This window comes from Rhopalosiphum maidis, chromosome 3 (genome assembly GCF_003676215.2).
Source record: "Rhopalosiphum maidis isolate BTI-1 chromosome 3, ASM367621v3, whole genome shotgun sequence".
NCBI lineage: Eukaryota > Metazoa > Arthropoda > Insecta > Hemiptera > Aphididae > Rhopalosiphum > Rhopalosiphum maidis.
This window is the reverse complement of record NC_040879.1, coordinates 57542779-57566201: the sequence shown is the minus strand read 5'-3', so window position 1 is coordinate 57566201 and position 23423 is coordinate 57542779. Positions and strand designations below refer to the sequence as shown.

At 26.2% G+C, this 23423-nt stretch overlaps 1 protein-coding gene across 1 annotated transcript; it reads right to left on the bottom strand.

Annotated features, from left to right (window-relative positions):
• Positions 1-732: 732 nt before the first annotated feature.
• LOC113556704 (Fanconi anemia group I protein homolog) lies at positions 733-8864 on the bottom strand. Its single transcript, XM_026961811.1, has 24 exons — positions 8487-8864; positions 7580-7690; positions 7204-7379; positions 6964-7131; positions 6667-6887; positions 6372-6574; positions 6176-6312; positions 6024-6106; positions 5807-5953; positions 5535-5727; positions 5071-5200; positions 4569-4889; positions 4352-4510; positions 4090-4287; positions 3897-4036; positions 3651-3821; positions 3437-3585; positions 3141-3367; positions 2912-3082; positions 1630-2024; positions 1489-1561; positions 1270-1413; positions 1060-1161; positions 733-989 (listed from the first exon to the last, which is right to left on the bottom strand). The coding sequence occupies exons 1-24, from the start codon at positions 8598-8600 to the stop codon at positions 861-863; spliced, it is 4062 nt and encodes a 1353-aa protein (XP_026817612.1). The 5' UTR covers positions 8601-8864; the 3' UTR covers positions 733-860.
• Positions 8865-23423: the final 14559 nt, after the last annotated feature.

The following is a 23423-nucleotide window of genomic DNA, read 5'->3' as shown; positions in this document are numbered from 1 at the left end:
TTCTTCAAATTATATAGAAATATTATTAAAAAGAATGTTATACAAATTTTGGAGAAAAACAATGCAATTGAAATTTTATTTCCTTATAAAATGAGTGTTGATAATATACTAACAAAAACGAAAACAAATATATTAACATAAAAATAACAAAATATTTGAAAATTTAGCATTTCATCTACCTTATGAGTTCTAAAACAGTCAAAATCATTTAAAAACAATTTTCTGTTTATTAAAATAAATGTACTTTGATAAATAATCTGCAGACAAAAATATTAAATATTATTTTATGAACAATCAAAAATTAATGTCAAACAAAGGTAATTTAAAAGTAACTTCAAATACTTTTTATTTTCTATTTTAAATTTAAAGGTATCTCCAGATATTCTTTAACAGAAATAAATAGCATAATAAAAATAAACTAACTTTTACAAAGACAAACAGAACTAACAAATGTATTAGAATATTAGAGAGTTTTATTTATCTTACTTTATTCAACTAAGATGCACTAAATTAACCATTTATTATTTTAAGAAATCAGGACACAAAACCATGGGCCATTATAATTTATTAGTAAAAAATTATGTATTTTTCATATAAATTATAAGTATAAATAACGTATAAATAACGTATAAAAACTACTCATTAATGATAAAAATACATTTAGTTCAACATAAAACAAAGCTTAAGGATAAAGTAACTATAAATATTACATATGATCATTACAACTTAATATATGAATCTTAAATTTAGTTTAATTTCACAGCAAGAAAAAATAAAAAAAATACCTTTTAATGTAAAGCATTAAGAAATAGGATATGTTGATAAGAAAATAGTATATATCGTAACAAAAAAAAAAAGCATCAGATAATTGATGATACTTCTCTAATTTCATCAGATGTATTTGAACAGGACCTTTGTTTCTTATTTGGTGGTTGCTCATCAGACTCATTTGATCTTTTATTATTACCAATGATTTCTTCGTCGCTTTCCTTTACCAAAGAAAAAAACATTACATTTACAGTCATTTATTAATTACTTAATTAATTAAAGTCTACTTACATCTGAATTATTTTGTTTGCTAAGCATGTCTTGAACTTTCTGTACATTTAGTCTGAAGTCACGGGTAGCAGTGAGTTTGATACTGTTCACCAAATGTTGATCCTAATCATCAAACACAGATTAACAACTCATACTCTATTATTATAATATTATAATATAATTATAATCATAAAAAATAAACGCCAACAAATAGAACAGTAAAATAATAACCTTGCATTTTTTCCCCAATTTAGTAATTAGATTCACGAATAGCTCTAGTTCAGTGACTACTCTTGGAATGTAAGATGCTTGGCGACGTGTTTGATTTTTCAATTGAACAGACTTCTTCTCTTTATCCGTCAATGGTCTATCGTACTGAAATATAATGCATAATTTATTATGAGCATTGTTGGTGAAATATAAATAAAATAACCATTACAAGTAGTGTACCTCTATGAACATGATAAACTTAGAAACATTTGGTGACAGTTGATCATTGACAATTTCTGACAATTTGCTCAATCTAAAATAAAGTAAATTTAACATAATTACATACTGTTTAAAACATACAAAGAGAAAAGTTTACTCAACAAAGCTTGCTTGTACACAGGCTCGTTCACAGTGGAACGGGCCAGGAAATGTTTAATAACCACGTTGATGGTTTTATAGACTTGATATAACAAATTGAAAACAGACTCTGTACATTGACCCAATGGGATAACTGTTTTCGTAAATGAAGTTGCAGACAATACCACTAAAACAATACGATGACAGATGGCTTTTTCTCGAGATTTCAGTCGGTCTTGACAAATATTCTTTATTTTTTTCTGTGATGCATTCAGTTCAGCCTTGATTCGAGATAAGCACTGCATGACACAGTTTAATTCATTGCACAAGCTTTGACATAATACAGGACACATAACTGCTCTGTTCCAAGTAGTTATTAATTTCAATGGTCTCATTTGTGATTGACTGGTTTTATTAGACTATTGAAATATAATAAAGCAATTCATTAATAATAGATATACTACAATCAACTTTATATCAAACTTGTTTTAAAAAAATGTTTGCTTAAATTAAATTAAAAATTAAGTTAATATGAAAAATTATTAACTAAACGAAAATAGATCTACATTTTTTGGTATTTGCTCCAAATTTCTAAGGTAATAATAACTAAGTAAAAATAGTGAAAGTAATAATAGCAAAATCTAAAGCAAATTTAATTTATATTAGATAAAATAAAAAAGTGAAATACATTGGTGATAATATAGGTTGAAATATGTGCTCACAATTATTAAGAAATAGTTCACTAGAAATATTAAGGTTAAATACTAATGAAAGTAATGTGATAAAAGTCAAAATTATAAACTATTTATACTAATATAGCTATACACAATTTGGAGAACACACAAAAAAAAAGTATAATAATTGTGAGCAAAATATTGCTAGATGAATATGACTCAAAAGATAATAGATATTTTTTTAAGGACATAGTCAATATTTTAGCATTCTTAGCTTTAAATGAGTTAACATGTATCATTAAATTAATTTCCATAATATTATATTTTAACTAATTAAATATACAATTGTTTAAAACATAATCTAAACATTAAAATTAGTAATTGTGATACAAATAATAATAATATTAACCTATTTTGCTAATAAATGTAAATAATTATATGTATTTTTATATGTACATTACTTTTATTTTATTTTTATTTTGTTATTTTTACTTTGTTATTATTGTATTCCCCCCTATTTTTTCTTAGCTAATATTACTTTTACTATTTTAGTCTAGACCTACATTTTTTAATTCCTTATATTAAATACTGCTCAATGAAATGGTTTTTATTTTCTTTAAACAGTTACTCACTTTATTTATTCGACCAAATGAATGGCATAAATTTTTAATCGTAGTAGCTAACATTATAGGATCGTCTTGGTTTGCTGAATGCATCTCTAGCATGAGAGTTAAGAATTGTTTAGAGTTGTTTGAATTTGAAAATGAATATTTTTCGGCTACCATAGATAGCCAGGTTAATATCTATAAGAAAGGAACATTTAATTATTCATTTTCTAAAATAAATATTAATCAAGATTACATTTTTAATTTTAGAACCCTGATTATTTTTAATGCCATGACATACTACAGACACACATCCAATTAGATGAGCTTCAATTTTATCATATGCTTCTTTGTCATCATTATCTTCCTGTTCGTTACTAATGTCATCGATTTGATTCATTTGTAAAATTTGATCCAAATATAATCTCATATTACGCAGAACATTGAATATTTCTCCTGATTCATCATTCGAATCATCTTTGTCTAATAATTCATAAATTATTTTAAAAATATATTAACATTAACTGTATAATATTTACTTAATATACTTACTGGAGTCAGAAAAAAATTTATTCAAGTTTTTGTAATGTGAATTAACAAGTTTTATTATTTGTAAATAACAATCCAATCCTAATTCAAGGACTGTTTGACTAAATTTAATTTTTTCACAAACATCAAATAGAAAATAGTCGTAAAGCAATCTATTAACATTAGTTGGATAAATAATTGATACACGCATAAATAATATGAGAGTTGAAATTCTTACTTTGTTAATTTACAAATATTTTCATATAAATTACGAGGTTTTATATCACGCGAAAGCAAATTCTTCACTTCTGTCAAATATGTTTGTACCAGTTTTAATACAAATTCCCATAGTCTCACATTTTGTTTTAACAGAATAACATTAAGTTCAGATGCCCAGCTTACATTTTTACTAAAAACATCAAATTTTAAATTATTTCTAATTTTAGAAAAAATTGTTATTGATAAAATATAAAATAAGTCTTACGTGAGTAAAGAAAGAAACTTATACAGTACATCGAAATCTAAATGAATTGCTGGTTCAACAAATTTAGTAATTGTTCCAGTTGTTTCACCTTTATTTTTTTTATTTCCTTTATCCTTTTTTTTATTAGTTTTATCTAATGCCTAAAACAGTAAAATATAGTAAATATTCCTTAAAATAGGAAAATTAATATTACCATAACGGCTTCCAAAATATGATTGTATTTAGAAAATAATTTTTGAAGTTTTTTACAACATTCTTTGTCTTGGTCAAAACTATGCCATGAATTAACTATATAGACCATAAACGCTTGATAAACACAAAGTATTTGTTTGATGACATCCATGTATTCTGTGGTATCAGAAATAATATCCAGTAGACAATCACTTTCGTTCTAAAAGAATCAAATAATAGAAATCAAATTTTATTCTTACCAAATAAACATGGATCTTACTTACCACTTTTATTTCGTCTGTATTGCACTCACTATAGAAATTTACCAGTTGACAGAGTAATTGTTTTAACTCATCAATTTTAGCATACTCTTTGTTGTCGTTGAACTGTATACTTGTAACCAGTACGTGTTGAGCCAGCAAAATCAACTCATCTAATGGCTCCTACAAATAATTTATAAACATAAAATTTAAGAATATAAACAAATCATGATTAACTCACATGCACAATAGGTTTATTATCTTTTCCTATGACTATGGACTTGTCAAATTTTAATGATTTTTTGTTTTCTGCAACTACAAGTCTGTTACACCATGAACTCATGTGGTCTAATAGCAAACTATTGACACATATACATAATTCATTGTTATGCGAAGTCACTCTGATCAATCCTCTATAAAGTGATTGTTTGATTTCCGATTTTTGGTAAAAACATGTTTTAAGTGAGTCCAAAATTTCCAAACAAATTGTTTTATTATTTTCTGAAGTATCTTCAGAATCAACAGCAGAATGAATATCCACAGAATCTCGATCAAGAACCATCTATAATTAACATTCTTTAAAAATTAGACTATTGTGCTAATAGTAAAAAAATAATTAGCATTGTGTATAAAAAGAATCCCAGTTATTTATTTTTAGTCTGTGATTAGTCTGATTACACATTTTTGTTTATGTGAAAAGTAAAACAATTAAAATAATAAATAATTATGCAACTACAAATTACCTGAGTAAATAATCCAGGCCAAGAATCTTGGCTGTTTGTATTCTGGCTTAATGTTGTAAAACTGTCCAAATGAACACTACATAATATTTCAATAAATCCCAATACTGCACAATGCCTTAACTGATAATCTCTATAAACAATTTATAATATATACATTTAATTATTTCAATGGATTTTATTAAAATTTAGAACTTTAATATTCTTTATTAAAGTATCAATTTGTATTAACATACTAATGGAACAGACTACCATTTATTACTTATATAAGTAAGCTATTATGTATACAATATATAATATTTTAATAAGTAATTGTTAAAAAAAAATATTCAAAATTAAGTTATTTTATACTGATTTTAAGTCCAAAATATACAAAAATATAAGACTAATATTAATGGTTAGGTTAAAACGCAAATTATACATTAAATAAACAATTATTACATAGTATACTTTGTAAAATAACATACTTTGATATGAGTTCTTTTCGTAAAATCATGATGATATTATCACGTAAATATTTTGATGTCTTTAGTACGGGCATGACTGCACAAGTTACTTTATCAGTCATGCCAACTGGTATTTCTTTAAACAACTTCAATATTTCAGTATTATTTTCAATAACTGTTAATTTTTGGTTCTTACAAAGTTTATGTAAACACTCTAAGACATAAAATATAAACTTAATCACCAACTTCAAAATACTTAAAATGTGTATAGTAAAAAATATATTTCAGAGTACCTAAATATTGATTACATTCAGGGTTAGATGTAATAAAATTGGTCAATTTTCGTAAAACACTACCGGTGATAAATGATCGCTTATGAACCAATGATACTATGATGAACAAACCAAGCTGATGAACTGTGTCAATAATCTCGGCATTTTCTAAAGTAAAATAATGCAGTAATATTAAGACTGTTTGCATAGAATAAAAATGATTTAATTAAAGACTTACTTTTAAATACAGATGAAGTGGTTCCAAGAAATGATAATCCCAAATTAACAAGACCTTTAAATATTTTTTCATAACTTGATATTCTAAATAAACAAATAGTAATTATTAAATTATAATTATAAAGAAAATAATAAGCGACATTAAAAACATACTCGCTCTTTATAAATATTTTAAATTGTGTGTAAACATCATATATATCCGTGTAATTGAGTTTTAACCAATATGAACGTTGAGTATTTTTTACTTCTACCAATGACTGAACTACAAGCTTTTTTATCAAATCAATAACCTAAAAACAATGAATGTACAAATTTAATATAATTTTTAATAAATGAGTAATCTTCTTACATTAGCTTCAAAAGGCGCACAGCAAGACATAGTTAGTAAAAATGCCAACATGAATGGACCAAAAACCATGTTAGGAGCACCAATACTATTTTTTATATACTTAGTAATATCATTAACAAATGAAGAATGTACTTTAGCAAAGTCTTCCAAGAGAAATAATACTGTACTTTCAGCTTCTAAAAATTCTTTTTTCTCATCACCCTCTAAAAATTCAATATAATATCAAATATAAATATTTAGAACTTTATACAAATTTATTAACAATACGCAGACAGTTGATAATAAAACACCATACCTATTTCAAATGCAAAGTTTTCATCATTACTTTGGTCTAAATGATACTTATCATCAAAATATTTTTGAAGTGTACAAAATAGAGTTAAAAAATCTCCACTTGAACAAAAATGTAATATTTGTTGTAGAATAGGTGGAATTTCTTGAGGTTTCATTTGACCAAAATATGAGCATAATGTTTTGATAACTAGTTCATGTTCTTTTTCAGTCAATAGTGTCCCCCTATAAATAAATTAATGAAACAATTTCAAAATATGTGGTGTAATTGTGTGTAAAATTTAACCAGAGAAAAACATACCTAAACATTAGTGCAAGTGCTACTGTTATGTTGGGTTGCACTTTAAAACGACAAATGTCAGTAATGATCATTTCTTTATAATCAGCTCCTGCCATTTCAAAATCTTCAGTTCTAATAAGTTTGATATCAGATATTATTTTTAAAATATGAGGAAACAATTCTTTCCAGCTGAAATTAAAATATCATATCTTAAAATGTGTTAAAAAAAAAATAAAAAAATAGTAATATGAGTATTATTACCTCTGAACACAGTTTTCGTTTGATTCTTCGATGTCTTTTTTACACATATTTATAAATTTGATAAGCTGCTTGGTCGATAGTTTATTTAATTCTAATGATAATCGACTAATCAAACATACTTTCATTTTTTCTGGAATTTCGGCATTATTGATTGCGTTTAATACATATTCATAGACCTGTAAAAATATTGTTATATGTTAAAAGTACCAACTAGTTTCTTGTATCAATTTATAAAAATAAAATAATAGTGGTTTGATCTACTAGCTTTAGGTAGCATATCTCACTACTATCTATAAAATCTGACGTTTAAGTATTTAAGATATTATTCTGAGTACATTAAAGTGAGAAATGCATATAACGGTGCGTCAGTACATACTTGTTCAACGGTTTCTTGGGAACCCGGTTTCACAGAAAGTCCAACTAATATATACTCCAATACTTTGGGCCCATCTACACGATCAATTTTTTCATCTATTAATGAATATATCTGTAAAATATACAAATAATGTTTGATGGTATTATACAAAAATAAATAGTTAGAAAGTGATAAAATAGTAGTGTTGTAGCTTTTATATTGTTTTTATTTAATCTCAACATATTCAAATTAAGGTAAATTATTTACAATAGAGGTTTTCAACGAATATCTAAATCTAATTGATATTATACTTGTACATTATCACTTATCATATTATTACAATATTAAATAAAAATGCACATTTTGCTATTAACAAAATGGTTAAAATAGTGTTTTTTACTACGTTCATGATAACGACAATAAATAATGAGTAAGAACGCACAGTGTGTGGGCAGTTTTAGGATAGCAAAAAATAACTATAAAGTTTACAAGGTCTATCTACAGTTTAAAATCAATTAATTTAAATAAATATGTATACAATCATTGAATTTTTGAATAAGTAACTATCTAAATGTGTCAAATATGCTATAATAATATCAAATTATTAACACAATATTTTAATAACTTAAAAAAATTATAATTTAAAATAAATCTGGATTATAAAATAACTAAACTTCAATAACCAGATTTTTCAGTCGAATTGTATTAATTTTAGCATTAATGCTACTATCGTCTTTATCATCTAGTAAGTAATTCAATGAACAAATATTTATCGATTTTAAATCACGGATGTAATATTTTATCAACGGTTGAGTTATTTTGCACATTACACTGTTCTCTAGACATATTATGTTATTACAAAGGCATAATACAGGAACAATCTACGGTGTATATTGTAATAAAACAAAAAATAAATAACTATACTTACAGTGTCCAAATCGAGCTCTCGGGTAACGAACGTCTGAAATTGTTCAAAATCTTCGCTACTGTTCAGCCTATTGTTGGCGAGTTCCACTAGGCTTTTAATTTTGTCGCCGCTCATCTTTTAAACTATCCGGAGAAGACGGAGTGCGTAACGAATATGAGTCGAGCCACGACGGTAAGTTTTGAGTTAGTGGAATCGAGAAGACTTTTTGACTACACCGAAAAAACGTTACGATACGATCGGTCGTTGTGGTCGACGCGCCTTGACCTGGCGGTAAAAAAAAACATTCATGCGTACTAAATGTCTAAAAACAGTAGCAGTATTATTGCGGTGAATACTAAATTCACAAAGAGAAAACTATAGAGGTTTTATTATGTCTTATTATATTATTATACGAGTATAAATCGGAGGGAAAATTCGGTTGATAAAAAATTACGTTATCATAGATTAACCGTGTGCGTTATCAATGACGGAGTTATCATTCGATCAAACCACGCCGGGTTGGCCTGATACGCGTCTAAAACCGCGGCAACCGATGAACCAATTTAAAATCGATAATTTAAAACGAAATTAATGATTTATTTGGGTCTTACAATATAATAGCGCGGGTGAGATGGAATAATACAGTAACCGAATAACAATTATTATAAAGTTTTGTTAAACTGTGCTAGTAAATTAAAATATCACTGTAATCTGACAATATAGGAATTAGGTATATCAAAATGTCTGGTTCTTGTGTCATTTAGAAATAAAGAACACGAGAACTTTAGAGATAATCGATACTCCGTAGACATCTATTTTACTCGCATGTTCTGTGGCCACTATTAATGAAGTACATGTTATAGATTGCACATCGGGATATGATACAAGGAAACGAATAAATTCCTATTTTCGCGATAGATTTCTATCGACATGTAGGGACCTATTATAGCATATCTATCTTTTCTTAACAATGTTGTCACGTAATATGTTGTTTAACTTACCAACAAATATTTTACTATAAATTGAACCATTTGAATCAAGTTGTAAGATGTTTTTAAATAATGATGTCTCCAGGAGCGATTTGTGTTAAGGCTATGGAGCGTATTATAAGCATGCGAACCCCTCCTCCCCCCCAAAAAAAAAGGTTATAAAAAAGAATTAGATTTTTGTAATAAATTATAATTTTTTATTATGCATAATATAGCTACCATAAATTTATGAAAAATTGAAATATTCAGAACTAATATGAATCAATTAAATATTTACTAAGAGCGTATAAACTAAATATTCAATAATAACAATAAAATGTATTTTAACCATGTGCAATAATTTTTTATATTATGTAAAAATAAAACCGCTCTGCAGTACGGTACATATCGAGTAGGTCACTGTAATATACATGTGTTAAATTAAAATTAAATGATGTATTATTCTATAGGTAACCTTCTTGTCTATAAAAAATGCACATTTTATACATTTTTAACTACAAAAGAATTTTCAAATGTTTGTAGTTTTGATGAATTTTGTCAATATATCAAAATCAAATGCTTATAAAAATAAAAATTGTCTATATAACTATTTTAAATATTTTTATTATAAATTTAACCAAAATAATTTTTAATTAATCCACTTCTGTAAAAAAAAAAAAAATAATAATGGAAAATTTAAAATGATTATAAATAACACAAAAAGAGAAACAATATTTTAATATATATTTAAATGATAATTTAAATATTTCAATTATCTGCGATTATTGGTTTTCGAATTACATCTCAAAGATAAAATCCATTTGATTAAAAACTGATTTTGCTTTAAAATTCTTGTTTTTCCTTAATTATCTGTCTATGTTTCTCAATTTTTCTGAGAAGTATTAATAACTTTGTCTGTATAATATACAGACAAAAAAATAAACTCGATATATTCATCGACATTTCATTTTAAAATCTAAAAATAGGTAACTACCTAATACGCTCTATATTACTGTCCATAAAATCAGTTCGATTGAAACGCCGACATATACATTTTCCACCCCTCTCATAATTATGCATAATTACATAATATACTCTACAGTGTTAGCACTATGAACATTGAACACGCGATACGTAATATTACTCCAGTCTATGAATAATATTTAGGTAATGTCGTATAAAATATATATAGTCAATAAAAGTAGTTTTGTCAAAATTATAAGCATTTATAGTTTGAACTTTAAAGTATGTGTGTACACGTACAGCCGTACAGGCGATGCAGGCATATCACCACTACGTAGGGTATCTATCTATCTATAATGGCGATCACTACAACTATATACAGTTTACATGAAACAAAAACTACGTGCAAGAAAAATTTAAGTACCTACTTACCTAAATCTGTTTTAAATATTATTATTTATTATCATGCTATTGTATCGATATTTTATTTTTTGGTGGTTATTGATAAATTCATGTTAGTTTGTAATACGAGTTCTTACAATGATTAAAAACGTTAATATAATAATTTTTAAAATACATAATACGAAACATTAAATTTAGACGAAATAAGATAGCTAGTGAATTTGATGAGAATAAATAAAATGTGAATATTTATCAACATGTATCGTTATAATTTAGTAGGCCTCTATAGCTACTTTCTTGCATTCACTTTATTATACACATATAACATATATATATATATAATTAATTCATATTATAATATCTACTCATAAATTAATTAATAAAATAAACATTCTGACATTCATGAAAATAGAAAAACCTACGTTAGCATTATTAGCTATATATTGCATTGGTGTAAAATATAGTCTCGGATTCCTTCAGCTTTTATATACCAACCTATTACATTTGTGGTTTCTCCACTACCATCTCGTCAAACTATAATATTATCGTCGCGACAATCAATCGTCACCACTATGTATGATATATACGATGTAGTAATTACAATTTTACGGGTGTCTCATTTTACACGATTAATCAATTATCATCGCTCATCCGGACATCACATAAATATACGTGTTTTAATAACACCCACCATCCGGCGACTGTCGGTTTTTATGTTACTATTTTATAGAACGGGTAGGTTCGTAATAATTATTATTTAAAATCCTTGTGTACATGAGCTGTATTATGACATAACAATAAAACTGTGTAAAAATGTAAAATTAAACACAAGATAAAGAAAGGCAAGTCACGGGCAGATAAGGACAAAAATAGATGGATTTTTCTCAAAAAATATAATAGGAGCGGAGAGGTTTAAATAAGTACACTCAATCCATCAGATAATGCCATTTAGTTAGCACTATGGAGTAGTGTAGTGTAGTTTACCGTGTGTTAGCGTACGGTGCATTTGTGATTGTGCTTCAGTTAAAAAAAAACTAAATAATTTAAAAATAATTACAATATTATATTATATATTGTATAACATGTTAAGCATGTTACTTTAAATGTAATGTTTTGTAAAAACAAAATTGAATACTTCTTACAAATATTAAATGGTTAGGTTAAGTTATTATTTTTTTATCATATCATTAATATATAAATATATAATAATAAATATTTATAGCTTTACATCTATATCAAAACTCGATTTTCTTTTTTTGTTAATTAGGTACTCAACAGCTTATCTATAACGTTACATGGTATTATCATGAGTGAGTGGGTACATGCCAATTTTTTATACTGGCTGCTATCATATATTAGTTTTATTATTATTTGTAAATTAGTTATTACACTCGATCGATCGATTAGTTGGATTATAGCAATGCTGGGAAAGTTAACGATTTTTTTTTAACTTTATTATTTTGAAAATAATAAAATTGAATTAAGTTAAAAGTTACTCATATTTTTTCCGTTAACTCGTTAAGTTAAAAATGAACTTTTTTAAAAAAAGTAACTTAACTTAGTTTAAAGTTAAAATTTTCTATTTTGCAAAAATAAAAAATTCTAGACACATAATATTGTTTTCTTTATACTCGAGAAAATTACCAGGGAAATTTAAAATGATACATCGAAGTACCAACTAGCTACCAATAAACCTGATTTTCTAAAGTAAATCCTAAAATTTTGAATTGCATTATTCTTCAGACAAAAATTAACTTAATTTAGATAGTTTTGAATAAAATTTACTTGAAGTTAACACGTTAATCTTAAAAAAAGTAACTTATTAAGTTAAAAGTTAATTTGAAAAAAAAGTAACGAGTTAATTAACTTAATGTTTTAACTTAATTTTAATTTTTAATTCGTTAATGCCCAGCCTTGGACTATAGTATCGCTGGCTAGACTTCTAGAGCTCATTCCTATAATAATTTTTATAATAATCATTCGTCGTAAATGGTTCCCAAGTACTGCAGTATGTTTTTCTGCATTATAGTAATATTAATATATGAATATAATATATTTCCTTGAAAAAAATATAACAAAAGGTCATGAAGGTCGAAGAATCCACCCTCCTCCTGTAAATACGTAACTGACTCAAAAAATATGTTTATCTTCTATAATATTATTTAGGTTGTCAGTTTGTCACTTGCCACTTATTAGATAAAAACTATTATTGTTATCATATATTAATTTTTGATTAAATAAAGATTTTTATTAATTCAATATAAAACTGTAAAAATCGTACTGTTTTGACAAGTTTTTTTTTTTATGTAGGTACATATAATAATATGAAGATAACGGGATTAAAATGGAACGATCCCCAAAAAACGTCCAAAATAGCTTCCTCTTCGAAGTTTGCCGAGATAAGGGAATGATGCTCGAAAGAATGACAATCCTATTTTAAACGGAATATATAGTTACCCTATTATAGACCATATAGTTAACTCAGTTAAAGGTACACATGGCTGTGATTTATAGTACTACACTATAATATTATAATTTAATATACTTTATGTTAACTTTCAAAATGTTTAGTAAATAACTTAAAAAAATATATTTATAAATATATTTTTATATTAAATATAGCTTAGGTTTTTTTTTTTTGAAAAATTTAATGCTAAGTTCCACATCAATAATTGAAAACTCTAAAGTATTAAAATTAGATAGGCACAATTCTTTTTTGCAGACGTTTCAAGTTCCACAAAACTGAATATTTAGATAAAAAATAACGACTAATTAAATCAAAAAAATTGTTTTTAGAGACGTAACTTTTCACCACTTAAATGCTATATATATATATATATATATATATATAAGTTAATATTACTATGATAAATTTAGTTTTAGAAAAAACATAGGTAGTTCAGCACACATTAAATAAAAACAATAATATTAATAGAAAATATATCTCTATATATCTTCAATATAAAAAAATTGCCAAAAAATAAATATATATTAATTATTATTGATTAAATATTTATAAAACTTGTTTAAAAAAGTTTTCAATATTTTATTTTTGTTTTCTACATATTTAATTTTTAAATATTTTAAATAACAGATATTAAATTTCAAGATGCAAAAGAGGTGAGCAACAGAGGTAAGCCCCAGGGATGATGGCATGGGCCGAAGTGGGTAGTCTTAAGCTCTTGACCACCCAAGGGATTTGTAAACGAAGCGAGTAGGGGGCAGATTCCTTAGTAATATACAATAAAATATTAGTTTTTAGAAGCATAGGCTTGCAGATGATCATCTGGTTCCGAATCTGAATTGTTTTAATTTATCGTACAATTTAAATTTAACGACTCTATTACAGTAACTCATTCATTGATGAATTAATAAACTCAATAATTAATATTCAACAAAGTAATTTTTTCGATTTTCATTACTTAATGCTGTTTGATAATTAATATTTATTTAAAATTATTATATAATATTAAATATATTAATAATATTAATGTTATCAAACTCTAGTGTTTTTTTTTTTGCTAATGAAAGGCGAAAAAGTAAATGCTCAATACTGAAAGGCATTATACAAATATTATGAACATAAATGTATTATTTGACTCAAATAAGCATAATTAAAATAATAGAGACATAATTTTTTAATAAATAATAATAATAAAACAATTTACGAGTTTATATAAAATAATAATTATAACGACATTCTATAATATTCTATATAACTTACACTTTCGTCTCAGACCTAAACATTGATCATTTTTTCTTTGGAGTGGAGAGGAGGATATTTGTAATTGTATGACCTTCTGTTCTGTATATCCATTGTACAATGACATAATTATATTACTAACGTTATACGAAATAATTTGTTTTTTTTTTCATTTTGTTTTTTACTATCTGTTCATCCCTGTCGACAATATGACCTCTTTTTAACTGGAGTAGATACCTATACACATAATATGTAGGACTATTTATACCAAAGAGGGTCATGATTTGTATTGTATACGTCATCGTCGTGGTACAAGTTATTGTAACCTATACATTTATTCGTGTAAATATATAATATATACGTATATAAAAGAGAAGTTAGTTACGATGAATGCGGAACAAACGAAGACGAAACAATAATAATGACAACGGTGACGTCCCTTTGGTTGATTGTCTCTATACGTAGGGGTATACCTTGTCCACTAGTATATAGTTCCTGTAAGAACTATTTATTTATGGGCGTCGGAATCGGCCTTGGTGATATGGTACTCGGTGAGGGTTGATATTGCCGGACTTTCCGTTGTTTAGTTCACGTATTTTATACATGTTTATACAATACTGATATATTACAGTGTGTGTGTGTGTGTGTAGAGCAAGACGACATCATCAATATTGAATAGACGTGAGGCGAGTCGAAATGAAACAATATAAATTAAACGACGTATAACTAAAGTAAAAAAGTCGCTGTTACATGCATAAACGTGTCACCGTTTGTGTAGTGACCTTTTAATATTGGCAATTTTTCTTTATTATAAAATCTTCTCTGACGTACGTTGATTTCCACGTTGGATATGAAGTGGTGAGTATATATGTAGTAAAATGTAAAAAGAACCGTAGATCGTATTTGATAAAATATTTATTAAACTAGGTAAATTTGTTAACTTAATTCGAGATATTAGCTAATGATAAAACTGAGAATATAAATAAAGAATTTAAATGACGATGTGTTATATCACCGTGTGTCGTGGCTCGTGCGGGATAATGGTTTATAATTTTATATATTATTATATTATTATAACTTATAAGTCATAAAATTAAGTTTAAAAGTACTTTTGAATGGACTTGACAGAATGGCGGGCGGTGGCAATGTTATTGCGTGGAAAACGACCCGTTCAACAGTTTAAGATGTAAGTATAATGTAATGTATTTTGTTAACGATCGAGAGTTTATTCAGAACCCGTATTTATACAATTATACAGTGTCATCTTGTTACACGGCAAAGGAAGAGTTGATGATCAAAGGAAACTGAATAGGTGCATAGATGTTGTACGATATATCGTTTCAGCGCCTTTGTTGTTTCAACTTATTCTTGTCGTTGAAGCAAATGCGATAATTTTAGAAATTGCAGGAACCGAAATAGTATTAAACGAAAGTAACAGTTCAATAATTTATATTTGAAATATTTGGAAATTTTAAGATCATCCAAATAATATGATATGATAATTATAAATTATAATTATTGATTGAATCTATAATAATACCACATGGTGGTGTTGATAGTGAACGAAAAACAAGCACCCACTACATCGTTTATCAGTTACCACTTATAATAAAATAATATATAATAATAATTAACTAATAAAAATATTGAAAATAAAACACTAAGTGTAATTTTAAGTTTTTTGATATATTTCCTAAAATCTTAATTGAAAATTGTGACTATGTTTTTTATTGATATTTTTTAAAAATTGGAGTAAGAACAATTTTTGGTGAACTTTAAATTGAATTTTCAAGCAATTTTCACAAAAACAAACATATTTCTATACTACATAATTTTAAATAAAAATAAGAAAATCAAAAGTTTAAAATGTCTAATAAATAACATACAACTTATTGAAAATTAAGTCACATCTAGTCAATGCTATTATAAATATTTGGTGAACTTTAAGTCTAGATTAATTTATTTCTGATTTATATAACAAAAAATAATATTAATTTTTTATTTGTAACTGGTTTTACGTAAAAATTTACATTTACTATAATTTTTTTTCAGATTAATGTTAAAAGTTTTTAGAATTTTTTTATTTTTGAAACTCATATGTACTAATTAGATCTAATTATATATGTATGGAAAAAACGCATATTATTATTATTCATTCCGCAGAACCTAAAACTATACATATCTCTTCTAATCTAAGTCTGCTATGTCTAACCTTTTGAAATAGCTATGTTTCAATATATTTTGGATTCTGAACGAAAATAATTTAATAATATAATAGGGTTTTTGTCTATATATATACGTTTAATAGTAGAAAAATTCATAGATATTCAACTTCAATATATTTTCTATTAGGAAAGTGTATCTAGTTGGCACAGAGAGAAGTCAAAAGTGAAAATATTCAGAATTTTTTTAAATAATCAGTAACAAAATGGTAAGTGTTGAGTATACATCGTCATTAAATAAGTAACTTAATGGGTTTATTTAATTTTAATTTATTGATAAATCATTACATACAAAAAACGGTCCTTAGCAAAGGCGGTTTGTGAGTATAAATAATTACTAAGTATATTTTATAATATTTCTATTTAAGTGATTTGTTTTTCAGTATTAAGGTTGCAGATTGATCTAATTTTGACCAAAAAAATATTTATAAAATTATTTATATTTAATTATTAAAATAGTATATACCTATATATATTATATATTACTATTAACTTTTAAATCAATATTAGGCAATTTACCATAGAATAGTGTATATATTGATTTTAGGTGAAAATATGTACTTTTGATAGGAATTATGTATCAATTTTTCAAGTTTTTGGATTGTGATGTATTTTTTGTCATGATTTATTGAAATATTATTAAAAATTATTTCAAATTTCAAAAGTTGATAAAGAGCTAAAAATCAGTGAAAATATTTTGAAAATTATAGCATGCATATTGTTGGTATATAAAATAAAAATATTAGCATTCAATAAAAATTTTAAGAATCCATGGTTTTTCATCTTTGAATTACACAAAAAAAAAAAAACAATAAAATTGGTATCATGAAAATATTATTTAGGCTAAACATTTTAAGTTTTTCAGATTATTAAGAAAATGATGGGATATTATTTACTCCTAATACCCCTAAGTACGAATTAAATTCACTGCCTTCTAAATAAAATTGATTGAAGCTGAAAATTGAAGGATTTTTCCTTGTATAAAAACTGTTTCCAGTATTCAAACAAAAATCTCACATCATTGTAAAATCATTATATTTATCGCTTAAAATCAGTCTAACGTTTGAGGTATGATCATGTTTTCTCTTTTCTCTTTAGTCTTTTTTATTTTTAGAGTAATTAGATTTTAATTATTCATATAAACATTATGTCATCTATAAATTATTTATATTTTTGCGATCGTTAGTAAATAGCTGGCTCCGATGACGCTGAGATTTATGTTTTTTTAGTTATACGATTGAAAAATGACTCAATTTCTTGTCATTGGTAATTTTGATTATTATATTATTATTATATTTTAAATATTGTTTTAAATTTTGTTATTTTTCACTGTAAAATATTATGACTACATGTATGTACCATCGTACCACTAATAATACCACTAAAGAGTTTTTTGCAAAGATGATATAGACCTAAGACTATATATTTTTGGTATTCTCAATACTATTTCTATATACTTAACTAATTATTGTAATTTTTGTTTTTTTCTTACATATTTTCTAATTAATTAAGATACCTATATTTGTATATTATTATTATTATTACAATAATTGGCCATCACTGGACTAACTACCTGCACTTTTAATATATGAATATATAGATAAACAAAATTGTAAATAGTTTTCAAGTTCTGATATTATTATCATAGTGACACAAAAACATGAAGTGGTGAGTTCATACCACCTTACTACTCCCACCATTCTGGTAACCAAGGTTACATAAAATCTTTTCAAAGATATTTATTTCTGGTTTGTGATGAAAGAATCACACTGTATATTATAGAATACAAGTACACCAAGTGCGTGAGGTCGAAGACTATTGACGGCGGCGGCTGTAGTAACCGGGGTTGATAGAAGAAGATGATGGGTGGGATGTGGCGACGGATATCGCTGTGAGTCCGAGATAGGAGCGTTAGTGGTGGCAGTGCTTTGTCGCGGGTTTGAAAAAGAGGATTACGACGCGTGTACGATATAATAATAATAATAATAATGCATCGGTGAAAAGACGACGACTGCGGCGTGTGTACGTCCGCGATACGTGTGGCCATACGCCTACATGTCGACGCCGTTTTTTCGCCCACCGTTCTTCTATACGATATCTCAAACTACGTTAAACGTATATAATAATAATATAAAAGAAACCTTTCAAGAATTGCTAAGACCACTACTGTTGATGATCGCACACGACATTCTGTTACGTACCTTATATCTAAGATTTATATGCTGGAGAGCGAGAGATTAGAGACTCAAGGCTATAGACACGGTATACAAATTACATGATAATAATGTTTCACATAAATAATAAGTGTGTGTCAAATTATTAAAATTTCAATGTGGATGGCTCTCTCAGTAGATTGATCGCGTATGATATATTTGTATTACACATTTATACGGTTAATTTGGAGATACATGAGATTAAAGCTGCAGAAGTCGTTAATTTTAGTGTGGTATGTCAACCATTTATATTTATTGGAGTTCAATTTTTAGTTGTATAAATATATAATATAAATGGATGTTTGCGTGAACTTTGTAGCCGGTTAAGAATGAAAGGTATTATGAGACTCAAACTTTGTGCAATTCGTTGTTTAATACTTGGTGTAATGAAGTACAAAACTTAAAAAAAAGTATCTTATAATTTATATCCAAATAATGAAACGCAACATTCAGATATTTACTGCAACCCATGAGCTATGATGGTGAATTTATTGTTGAGAATTGAGATGAAAGTCGTTGAATAAGACATTCATAAAATAATGTGTTAAGATTTCTAAACAACCGAACAAAACAAAACGTGATGATGGTTGGACAAATATAATATTATGTGGTGTCGAGTACAATGTTAAATAGGTGGTTTTAACCAATTATAAAATACAGATGTAAAATGTATTCAATTATACTAGCTATTTTATTTTCTATAACTAATGAACAAAATAATAAATTAATAACCTTGTAGAAACACAATAATATAATCGTTTTTCGCACACCAAAAAATCCTTGTGTGGATCCCTCTTTATTGCGCGTATTTCACAAAATACTTTCTTAATGTAAAATTTATTATAAATCAAAAGTGTAGTCAAAATTCCAAGTTTTTAACTATTCTATAGTTTAGGCTTTACGTAGAATCTCTATCAGTCAAGACAAAGCCGCTTATATACATATATTATAATATATACAGATTTATAATATTATTACCATAATCATAATTTAGATAGGAAATATAGTTATCAGTAAATTTTAACCATAATATGAAACTTAATGTTTTGTATTTTTATAGTATATATAATTAGGTAGTCTTCATTCTGTTCGAACCTGCCTAACTACTGGAAAGTAAATAAAATATATAGTATCATCTTATAATTTCCTTTAATTTTATCCAAGTACATTCCCAAACTACTGTCAATAAATTCAAAAATGACTCTGATGTCAAACACGCTAACCATAATGCCAAATATTATTATAACCTATACTATAATATGACTTAAATATATTATAATAAATAGGTTTAGAATTATTTTTTTGATTCATTTTTGATAAAAAACATATTCTTAAATCGTTTACGATAATTTATTTTTACAATCTTTTATCATTGGGTAAGTTTTTCGTGAGATAACTATGTTTCTACGTTTGCCATAATTTCTCAAAAATGTATAGATGAAAAGTATATGGATAAATAATCTGATAATTGGTTCTATATTTGTATGAAAACAATAAATACTATTATGCTAGATTGTTTTCAATTAACCAATGAACCAATAAATCTAACCATACCCTTGTATTGTCGTGACAATAAAATAAGTTGTTTTTTACATAAAATTTGTCAGTTTTGAGCGAAAACTGAGAATAATACACCCATTAAATAAATATAATTAAATAAAATGATTTCTTGAGAAGTTCCAAGTCTGTATGTCAATAGCATACAATTTATTATGATTTCACACGGCGTATAAGATAGGCATTTTCAATACATGTCTGTATCGCGTATCCATTTTAAAATAGAATTACGATAATAATATTTAAATAAACAAACCGTATTTAAATAGAAAACATTGGATTTATAAAAAAAAAAAATGTTTAGATCGTCATACTGAAGTTATAGTCATATACCATTAAAAACGATATAATATAATATTTATGCATTACAATATTATTATGTACTTACCTAGAGTATATTTCTATGTTGTTTAAAATTTTTAGAATCAATTTTTTTCACTATTTGAAATTTACCTTATAATGTCATTTTTAATGGTTAACTGTTAAAAATATGAAATAAGCGACACGTTAATGTAACGTTTTAATATACTTTCAAATAATAATTCATCGACCTACCAAAATACATTTTTGACATATTAAATCATTTGAATCAGTTCAATGATAATTGAATAATATAATATATACGAGAGTGGGCGTTAACAATTTTACATTAAAATAATAAGTGAAAATGTGCATTCATACAAATTAAACATTACTTAAATTTCATACCGAACTTAAATATGTACTTGCTTAATGTGTTAATTTCAAGTTAATTTTGTGTTAAGTAACCTAAATTACGTTAAATATTTTTAAAATTCGTGTCCATGATAAACCAATACGATATTTCCTTCATCTAAGTCCTTTTTTTTTTCAAATATTAAAAATTAAAATTTTAATTGTTCACCTATTATATATATATTTTTATGGCCAGAATCTCTAGTAAATTACACAATATCTAGTTGTAACTAGATTAAAAAAAAAAAAGTAGAAAACAGCTGAAGAATGATAGTATGGATAGATGGTTTGGGAACAGGAAAGGATGACGATTGCGATCGTGCACACTTGTGAATATTGCCACGGTAGTTCCCGTCAATTATGTATATGAGTAAGAAAAAAACTAGGAAAAGAAATATTGCCACCGTTATTGTTATTGCACGGCCGGTGCGCGGTGGCCCGTGAAATTGGCTCGTCGCGTGCGCGTGCCACCTCTTCGCCCCACTCAACCAGTATAATGTCATTACGGTGCACACTGTGTAGATTTCCAATATGTTCTGTGGTATTCACCAGAGTGTTGGCGTCTAACATCCACGTATTGTCATTGTACCATGGTTCAGCTTAAACTTTCATCCAGAAGTGAGATGACAATCCCAGAGATCCCTTACAAATTGTAAGATACTTGTAGGATAAATAAGTATTACTTAACTAAAATTAACTTAAATTTATAAAATAAATTTGATAAATTTGATTCTCTGGCGATATTACAATATTCACCAGATTGATATAATATTAATCGTTTTATATTATTTGTAATCTGCTTAATATAATCAATATTATTTTATTGTGCACGATAACAAAAAAATTAATTATATTTTATAAATAAAATGTCACTTGAATAACGAATGACTATAGTTACTATAGTTATAGGTTGTGGACAGTAATTAATAAAGCCCATAAACCTTTGAAGTTAGTTTAAATACAATATTATATTTTAACCTTATACTTGCTTGTCAATAAGTACATTTACGTATATTCTAAGGCATTGAGTTATAAGTTATCACACATTTCGTTTAATTTGACTTACCTATCTCTTTTTTAGCATAATTTTCCTGTGTTATTATGGATAACCTTTTAGCAGCTGAATTTGTTTGTCTTGTTTTCAGAAGATAGTCCTATTCTAATTTCGTTATTTATATATATATTCTATATAATTAAACATCTGTAAGTACACAAAACAAATATAAAAGAATATTTGTACAGTTTTATATTAAATCAATTGTATAAACTACAATTTTCGTTGAATGATCGAGTGCTGACGAACAATATTATCGGAAATAAACATGGCCTTATGAACCGTTTTTTAATATACTTAAAGTGTAATTGTATAATTATTATGAAATTATACAATCGTCACTATTTCTAGCAAAGTACACTTAGTCAAACAAAAGCATGAGTTATTACCTCTAAAATATCTATACAATATAACGATTCCTAAAAAAAAAATATTTACAGTTAGTTATTTTATTTAAAGTTTAGCCAAAATTGTTCGTCCCATTTTCTTATAATATATAAATATAATCAATCTAATATATTTGACTGTATAGCATAAGTGACTATGAACAGACAGGTTTATTTCTATATAAAGTCTTGTGCAAAATGCATTTATCTACGTCATGCGAAGGGTTCCGATCTCGAATAAAGTACGATCGGTGAGACCGGTAATGATTGAATTCAGTTAATATTTGTCACGTACCTGATTGTATCTGTACTCTGATTCTCAGCACACATATCTCGGTTTAAAAGTCGGATATCCTATACGGACATACGTGTTTTCTAATAATAATATTTAAATAAACGGATGTTGTACTCTGTCTGGCGGTCTTCAATTTTGAAAACACTGATTTAAATATTTTTTGTGTTCATACAAATATTTTATGTTATTTAAAGTTATAAATAATTTGAAAAACAATTATATCTCAAACAGTCAAACATAATATCGTATATTTACGTCTATTAATTTCGCATCATAATTTTTCAAAAGTTAAATTACCAACACTGCTTTCAATTTTTCCATATCCTCGAATATTTCTCTACGATTTTTCATGCAATTTATCTGTTACATAACATTTTTTAAGTTGAGCTTTCTTATATCCGTCGCTCATTTTATAAGCAAAACACATTGCAAAAGATATAAAATGATATATAAATATCATGTGGGATTTCCATATTATTTG

What these genes read in the sequence shown, in the direction of transcription:
- LOC113556704 (XM_026961811.1), bottom strand. Translation starts at nt 8,600, where the DNA reads ATGAGCGGCGACAAAATTAAAAGCCTAGTGGAACTCGCCAACAATAGG. An exon ending in GGCCTGGATTATTTACTCAG is followed by an intron (nt 4,890 to 5,070) that starts GTAATTTGTAGT and finishes TGTTAATTATAG; the next exon opens with ATGGTTCTTGATCGAGATTC. An exon ending in AATTGGGGAAAAAATGCAAG is followed by an intron (nt 1,162 to 1,269) that starts GTTATTATTTTA and finishes TTTGATGATTAG; the next exon opens with GATCAACATTTGGTGAACAG.